Here is a 9,296-nt window from a genome sequence, read left to right as displayed (position 1 = left end):
ATATATATATATATATATATACAGTGCCTTGACAAAGACAGTGTGGTATATATGTGTGTGTGTGTGTGTGTGTGTGTATGTGTGTGTGTGGGGGGGGGGGCCTGAAAAAGGTCGTTTGGTTTGCGTCAACGAGTGATGTGTTCGCGATACCTAACGAAGGGTGTGCTATGCCACTTCAGCGGTGATATTATCTGGTTGTTGTTCTTGTCCACCAGTGACAGAATGAGGGGGATGCCCCTTTTCGCAGTGCCGGCTGGTGGCGTATGCGGAGACTGCTCTCGTGGACCCATCAGCGGCGACGTCTTCCGTCTCGCAGGTTTGCGTCTCAGCTGTCGCCTTCCGCGGCATTGTCGGCAGGCGAGCTGTAGGTGGCGTCAGCGACATCTCTGGCAGTATCTCTATCAGCCCCGATGAGACTTTTCGCTATCGTCGGCTGTTCCATACGCTGATGTGACAGTTGACTGCCAAGGGACGTGTCAGCAGGCGTCGCGGTGAAATGTCCAGCGGGTAGAGTGTCCATGTCTCTGGTGCTAGTAGGCGTGGTCCCGCTGTGGCCATTTGTGCTGGTTGTCGCCGGCCGAGCTGGGTGGCATTGACCTTGGTAGTTCCGCCGCTATTGGTCCCTGTGATGCCTCCTTTACTGCTTGGAGTCGCTTGCTGGGCTGCTGCCGCTGCTCGTCTTGTTGGTAGGCACCTTAGCTAGCCTGGTCAGCTGCCGGAGCTTGGCGTGATTAAAGCTCATCTTCTCGAATGCACCGTGAGTCATGTGTGAGCCGGTGTCTCCTTGGTTCCGCAGGCCTTATATGACCTGCCGGATTTTTCTTGCGTATGGTCCACATTTGTCGCGCCAGTTCTCTGAAGGCTGTGTCGCGGTATTCGCGGTTCGCATCTTACGAGCACTTGCGAGAAAGTTCCTCGTGGCGTGCTCGAGCGCCCATTGCGTGTACGCCAGGTTAGGAGTTATGTTGGCGCTTGTAGCCGCCACAGTGTATATTAATAATTCAAGATTGAATTATTTAAAACAATGAAGATCTAGCTTCGACCGTAATAGGCGCTTAAAATTTCTAGTTTTATACTATAACTCCTGTAAACACCAACAAAAATAACATCGATGTTATAATTTCTTATTTAATATTAATATATTAAATTCAATATAATGCGAGTATACTTAAATAACGATTACATAGTTGAGTGAAAAATTATATACATATTGATGTTATATTAATGATAATTGGTGGGACAAATAAAACAAACTTAGTATGACACCTTTCCTTATAATTTTTTGTCATCAATGCGGAATAATTCTGATAAATAGAAATGAATCTAAAATAAGAGATACATGTTAGAGAAAAATATCTGTCTCACCAACTTATTAACGTAATATCAATATATTATAATTTTTCATATATTATAATTATGTAACTATTATAATTATGTTACATACATTCTTATATTGAATTTAATATATTGATATTGAGAGAGAAATTATAACTTTAATGTTATTTTTGTTGATGTTTTGTTGGTGTTGGGAATTATAATATATAACATTTATATGCAAGTTTCAGTACTAACACAGTATAGCTGATTTTGAAGGTTTTCAATCAGGAATTCCGGCAGCATCAATACATTTTTGTTTCCATTTAGAATCTTGATCAAATCTTAGCAGCAGTATTCTTCATTGGAATTTGTGCTACTTCTAAGATTAATAATTTATATCACTTATAAAGACTTGACCAGTTGTAAAATGACAGACTCCTTTTTTAACTCTTCTCTAATCTATTCGAACCAATTTCTGCATCCATGAATGTACTATAAAGTTTTGATGACTGCGTTCAATTAGAGACCAAATCATGTGATGCAGTTTGCCACTCTCTCCCTCTGAAGCTCTCGCTAGTATATAGTAATTTATATTATTTAAATTATTTAAATATTAAAAGATCTTACTTTGATCGTTTTGGCTAGTATTTCCTATTTATTGAGTTTTCAAATGTATAATCCAATGAGATTCTTATTATTTTTAACCTGGAAAACCAGGTTAAAGGATTTTTACCTGAATTGTCCTGAAATCCTTGAATTGATTATTTAGATAATATTATATGATTAGACACTAAGAAAGAAGATAGTATCTCTTTTTATATTATTTTATTAATCTACTGAAAACAACGGTCCAATCAAAAGTTTATTATTTCATAACCAGACTCTGTTATAGGGATTCACATATAAACTTTTTGAAATTTTTTTTTAAATTTTAGATTTTGAGTCATAATCATTCTTATTGCAGATTTTAAACTTTTTCATCTATTAAGTTCTGACTGTTGCACATATTTGAATTAAAAGAAGTGTATTTATATTCAATTATTTGCTATAGATTATATATTTAATGAAATCATTGAAACATATAAGAAATTTGGAATTTTTTATTGCTACACATCTGTCATTAAAATAAAAAGTTTCTACGATTTATCTTCATGGTGTAGACAGTTGTGTCACTGCGCTCGGCTCTGGACTCATCGCGCGAGGAACTCCGTCGATTGCAAGAGAATGTCGGGAATTTTTGCGACGAGAGTTACGTTGATGTGATGAGCCGTTTAGCCCTCGAAAATCATGTGCTCAGACGAAAGATCCTTAGAAGCTGTGAATTCTCGTGTGATGCAGCAACTAGTCCCCCACTTCAATCAAGACACGTTCAACTTGTAGAAGAAGTCCACATGAAGTAAGTTTAGCAAATTAATTTAATTGATTTAATTGTTAACATAGGAAATGAATTTTTTTGGCGCAAAGATTCAATCAACAAATATCAATAGCAAATTCATCAAATTTATTCGTATAACAGCGAATTGACAAGTCCTGAGAAAACTACTATGGATGTGTCCAAGAAGATTGCTACTGATGTTCAGAACTCGTTTAATGAACCAAGATTCCAACATAGCAACATTAGTACCAGCAACAACAATAGTCCTGATCCGTCTTCTCGTGTTGGCCAATCCGACAAGTTCCAAGATTCATTGAAATGTTCGAAAATCACAGTTACTAAAGATATAATCAATACCAAAATTACCGAGGCGGCGTCCGCGATGCTGAATGTTTCTCATAATGAGAATCACAAATCTCCTTCAACTTCGATAATGAATGCGACTAACAACGAGGAAGAGTCCCGAGTGGAAATCTCAGGTAGAATAATCAGCAATATTGTTACAACCGGCGATGTAACATTTTATTTTTTCTTATACGTGAGAATTGAAATTGCGCGAAAATAGAAAGATTATATTCGCCGCGTCGCTGCCGGATTAGAAGTAGAGAGACAAACAGTGAGCGATGCATGGGCATGACTAGGATTGGAAGAGTGGCGGGATTGTTTATTGAAGTACAGGAAGTATGATCAGAATGGGAGCGAGTATCAGGCCGAACGGCAAATCATGAGGGTTCAAACGCAGGCATATACTACAGGATTCTTTAAGAATATTAGATTGAATAGAATTTATTGAGAATTAATATTAATTTGAATTGTCATATTGAAATTTTATATTTTTATAAATCAATACAAGATTGTCTGTGCACAATTGATTATTAATTATTATATTTAGAATTTTGAGTATTAATTAAATTTGACATTGATATCTTTGAGAAATGGAAACGATAATTTATTTAATAAAGAAATTTACAGATCCGAATAATTCAAGCGTTTCATCATTTCGTACCATTTAGAAAAGGAGAGAAGAGTAGATTGAAAGAAAAGTGAATATAACGCAAAATAAAATAAATAAATTTACATTTAATAACAGTGTATCCTACTGGCACGCGCCGGTATTGTCCAATTATTGACGGAGACGTTTGAGATAATTCGAGGCGGTCGTCGCGGTATTTTAGTGACCTTAGAGACCTGAGACGATTATAGGGTGTGCATTTCGATGACAAGGGGCGTCGGTTTTCAATCTTTGATATCCTAGTCAATCTTTTATATCCTAGTGATCTGCATCCGTCTACCTCCGCGGTTATTTTTCTTTGTTATTCTATAGAAAAGCAATTTATCTGCCAACGCGGCGAGTACTTTTTTTTCTTGAAGATTATATTGCGAGATATTCCAAATTTTTTGCTCTTCGACAGGTCTCGATTCGGACAAAGATTCGGCTGAATAAAAAATAATTGTGAAGTTCGATTTTCGCCGCGTTTATATAGACGTCATCGGTGGCGCTCGCGAGTCGGGAGGAAGAGAGGGCTTGATTTTCCAAGAATTGGGACTACGTGACAAATTGAATTTCTCATAAAAATATTGATCATATTAAGCTGAAATTTAGCATAAAAGCAATGAATTTAATGTAATTTTGAAAAATTGAATTTCTTGTTATTTAATAAGATTTTGAAGTTATTAATCTAATCTTTCGGTCCTTTTCTCTGGTCCGCGCCGCTCCTTCCTCGATTTCTGATTAGTTAGTGTTCGTTAATTTACGTTCACTTATACTATTTTCGGCTGAATAAAATACAACGATTAAGAAAACGATAATTAAATAAAAATGTAATGGCTATGTCGCAGGACTGCATAGTAATAATATTGTTGTGCCTTTCGGCCTGCTTTAAGAATTAGGACCCACGAGGAGCGCTGAGGAAGGTGCACGAAAGGCGACAAGTAAACAACACTGAATTACTTTTTCACAATTTTATTATAAAGATTATCCCTTTTTATTACATTTATTCAAACAATTTTTTCATTTTTGCTTACACTCATTTATCCTTAATCATCGGTTTTAGTGTAGCAGTACTATTTTAGTTTGCGTTAATAGTTATGATCACTCGTTTAATTATGATTATTTATATCTTGACGTTTACGCTCGCGATGATGACTTAAGGCGATCGGTATCGCGTATGTAATAAGACGCTCGCTCGTGACGCGCGTAACATACCTGTAGATTCGTTTTTCGTGCGAGACTCTCCCGGCGATTACGCGGGCAAATATAAAGAAATGCGCAGTATCTTATTATCGCGCCTTTTGACGATCTGACCATATTTGGTCATGCCTGGCGAACATCGTTTACGCATGAATTCCAAATCTGTTGTCTTATATTTCCATGGCAACTCGTTGTCGAAATGCAAGGCTCAGGAATAATTGTTGTCTTTCATTTTCGCTAGCTAGTTGCTATGCCGAAATGCAAGGCTTACTCATGATAGCTTTAAGGCTACATAATATTTTTAACCTGAGCGCCCGAAATCTCATACAGGAATTAGTAAGATAACTAGCCGATTCTAACTCACTATGTGTACATATACATATGTATGCGTATACGTATACATATGTATATGTGCGTGCGTGCGCGTGCGCGCGCGCGCGCGTGTGTGTGTGTGTGTGTGTGTGTGTGTGTGTGTGACGGAGTCAGGGAGGGGAAAGTGTCTCACAGACGTTGAGAAGGGGGGAGAGGGAAATATGTTATCCATGTAGAGGAGATTTCGTTCCTTCTCTCTCTTCAATCTATTATCCACTCTCTTCTACCCATTGTAAGATGCAGTTCTCTCTCTCTTCTACCCATTGCAGTCCTATACTATTATTTGCGCTCTCTTTTCCTCCCGCTGCATTCTCTCCTACATTGTCTTTTCTCCTTGCACGTGATTTAATTAAATAGATATGATATTTTCGATTTTTTAATAATACAACTTAGAAACTAATTATGATAATATTTTTATGAATTTTTAATAATATAACCTAGTAACACTAATTATGATAATAATTTTTAGTAATGTAGTACAAAAAAAACGATCAAGCGCGTTTTCTTATTGACTAATTCAATACCATTACGAAGATATGAAGAAAAAACGGCGAAGATACTAGGGATAAAATAATTTTAGAAGAAAAGAATAATTAATAAAAGAATAAATAATTTTTAACATACATTTATTTATCATGTAATGCAGTATGTACAATATAATCTAAACCATAGACTATTAGTTCACATTCTATAATAGAATTTTTATAATAAATTTTGTATAAAATGTTTGCAGCATCGCTTTTATTAGTAATACAATTTTGTCTCAAAAATGACACAAAATATTCGAATTTCTTATTAACATCGTGCGTATATTGACTCATAGAATACATGCTCAACACATTATTCAAGTTTAAATAAGAAAAGCACAATTGTTCATGTACAAATATGTGCCATTTAATATTAACGTTATTTCATATCATATTTTATTTCGTATCATATTTTAACAAGTTCCACATTTAGATCTTGAATCGATGATGATGATGGGAATGTTGACTGCATTAATCGCTCGATATCTACACGCTTCTCGATAAATGTTCCATGTAGCATGATATGAACACGCGGTTGCCTTGATTATCGCCAATCGCAATTTGCACATGAGATACAGATTCAACAATGTCCAGGAACTTGTACGTTATCGATGTCAATGCATATTTCCTCATCAAGATATGAGGCATGCAGCGAGATTTCGAAGACGATGTTTGAGAAAATGTGCTGTAAAAAAAAAGAAAACATGTAAGTTAATCTTATAAAAATACATAACGTATAATACATATAGCAAATATTATATTTTATCAAATTAAATAAACTTATTGTCTCTTGTACGCCTCCTGTTAAATTGAAACATAATAGTTCAGTTGGCTTGAAATATTTTATTTTCTCGGAGAACTTATTAGCAATAGCTGTCTGAACTCTGTTGAAGCTCTTTGAACGACTGACGATGCGGTAACGTTGCCCGGAGCTCTTTTTTTAAACAGTGTTCCCTTCCATATTTTTTTTTACACACTCTAAAATGGAGGAGATTTTTTTATTGTATATTATACTTGAAGAAGAGTTGCGACATGGTTAAAGGATACTAAATTGAGGATACATATCATCAAGAATGCTCTAACGATATCGAATCTTTTTTATCTAAGGGATAATCGGCGCCAACAACAATAAAGTCTGTCTACTCCTATTCTCTTTTCAAAAATGAATTTCAGGGCAGTGTATTCAATATGAAATTTTATTTATCTTTAGAAATATGTGAGTTTATTTTTCAGTTTAACTACTATCAAACCTTTGTTAAATTACATAATGACACATATCACAAAATGCATTTTGACGATATCAGACTTTTTTTGTTATCTTTGGGGATCGACAGTAAAGTCTCTGTTTCCATTCTCTTTTCAAAATATTTGTTTTGGCCTATCTTTATAACTGTGATAAAAAATCATCCCTTCGGAAACACGTTGAAACATGTTGAAACATATTAAAACGTGTAGCAAACCAAATGATGCGTTTTACTATATAAAACGAAAAGATTTTTTTTCTCTGGGAACTTATTTTGTCAGCAATCGAGCAATAGCAATGACAATATGGATCAAACGGAGCGTGATTTCATAGCGCAAGTCGCTCAATTGAATACGCAAGAAAAGTTTCTTGCATGGAAATAATTTCATCGAATCGCTGAAGGAACAGATTCGAATTAAGCGTCCGCGATTATTAATTGGAGTTAAACAATCGTTGATCGCTTGTATTGCGCAACTCGAAAATTTGAAAGACAGAGTGTGTGAACATTTCGTGCAAGTGGGTGCTGGCTACAGCGTGACTTTGGCGCGAAATTGATACTTCGAAAGCTATATATTGACCGATGCTGTGATAAACTCTGAACACATCGAATCTTGCCAAAAGGCGAAAATGCGAGAGAGATAGTGCTTGAGTGTGTGCAAAATTTTATTCAGAGACATAATATTAAGATAAATACAGTGTTTAATGGTGAATTTGTGTTGGGTGATGTGCAAATAAAAGTGTAAGCAGGAGAAATTATGAACTCTTCCGTTCATCCGATTTATATGAATGGTACGCGTCGCACGTCGAACCTATTTTGACATCGTTGGAGAAATTTCAGGAGCGCGATAGTAGATGGACGCTGTCATATATACTGAATTTAACAGTAAACATAAATAAGTACAATCCTCTGCATGCGGAATGTCACATCGAATTCCCGCAAGAATTTAAAATGAAGAGAGCTGTGGTTAATGTGCAATCCCTAGGCAAGCGTGCTTCGCGTGGTTGCTCTACACCCAGCTAAAAAAATATGGAGTGAGAGTTATTGTATTTGCATTACACGACTGTAGTGAATTTTCAAGAATCTTGTATTCCCAATGACGCTGAATCAAATTTAAAAATTTGAAAATTTCAACGATATCTCCGTCAATTGCATAGAGAACCAAAAAGAAATAACAATCCTTCCATTACGGCTCACCGATACGAAGAGGAACAAGCACATCAATCTATTATATGTGCAGGATCCGCAAGATGATAACGTGGGGCATTTCGCATTGATCAAGGATTTGTCCCGCTTTGCGAACTCACAAATCAACAAAAATGGGCACAAGAAATACTTTTGCGGTATGTATATATTTAATTAAAAATTATGAAAATTTTTTTTATAATAAAAAAAATGTTCTTTATAAAAATAATAATTTCTTTTTTCAAATGCTTATATTATTTTAGATCTAGTGCAAAATTGAAGATCCACGCAGCAGATTGTAGAAACAACAATGTGCGATCAGACTGCCCAGTGAGGACAACAAGTGATTTCAGCAACTATTGCAGAAAGGAGCGCGTTCCATTTGTCGTACGCCGACTTGGAATGCATCCTGGAAAGGATGGAAAAGGAAGATATGGAAACATAAAGCTATATGTACCAACATCATTAGATTTTTAGTATAGCGTAGTATTGTGTCTGTTGCTCGTACGACGACTCGCTATCGAAGTATCGGTTTCATCGCGATAACAATTGCATAGCATGGTTCGCCGAAGAACTAAAAAAAATAATGTCAAAATTATCTTATCCGCTAACGTTTCCATGGCAGATTTTACGCGAGACGATTGGATAAAATTTAACAGTATATGCTACGCATTGTCATGTGTGAGAAGCCATTCGCAAAAGATAACATATGGGTACACGATTATTGCCATCTCACCAGGCGATATAAAGGTTCCATGCATTCAAATTGTAATTTAAATTACAAAGATTTGTATTGCATTCCCATAGTTTTTCATAATTCATTGAGGTACGACACACATTTCATTATCAAAGAAATAGCCACGTTTACGAAAAACATATAGATATATTACCGAAAACGAAAGAAAAATATATTTATCAAACATGATGACGGCACTAAAGATGAAAAATGAAAATGATAAAAAAAAACTTGTAAAATTACGTTTTATTGATTCGTTTAAATTTCTCGCCTCAAGTTTAGAAAAATTGGCATCGTATTTTGAGATATGACAAATTGAAAGATAAATTAAAAATTACGCGGTCAGAATTTT

At 35.6% G+C, this 9,296-nt stretch overlaps 1 protein-coding gene across 1 annotated transcript in view; it reads left to right on the top strand.

The window, feature by feature from the left end:
• The window catches only part of LOC108693427, a 126,147-nt gene that overhangs the window by 46,138 nt on the left and 70,713 nt on the right, over positions 1-9,296 (top strand). Inside the window, exons 4-5 of the mRNA XM_018202359.1 lie at positions 2,478-2,713; positions 2,834-3,171. Coding sequence (XP_018057848.1) covers positions 2,478-2,713; positions 2,834-3,171 — 574 coding nt within the window. The remainder of the gene's footprint in view (positions 1-2,477; positions 2,714-2,833; positions 3,172-9,296) is intronic.

The sequence above is a fragment of the Atta colombica genome, unplaced genomic scaffold (genome assembly GCF_001594045.1).
Source record: "Atta colombica isolate Treedump-2 unplaced genomic scaffold, Acol1.0 scaffold9, whole genome shotgun sequence".
Taxonomy (NCBI): Eukaryota; Metazoa; Arthropoda; class Insecta; order Hymenoptera; family Formicidae; genus Atta; species Atta colombica.
The sequence above is the reverse complement of the archived record's forward strand: the minus strand, read 5'-3'. Positions and strand labels throughout refer to the sequence as shown.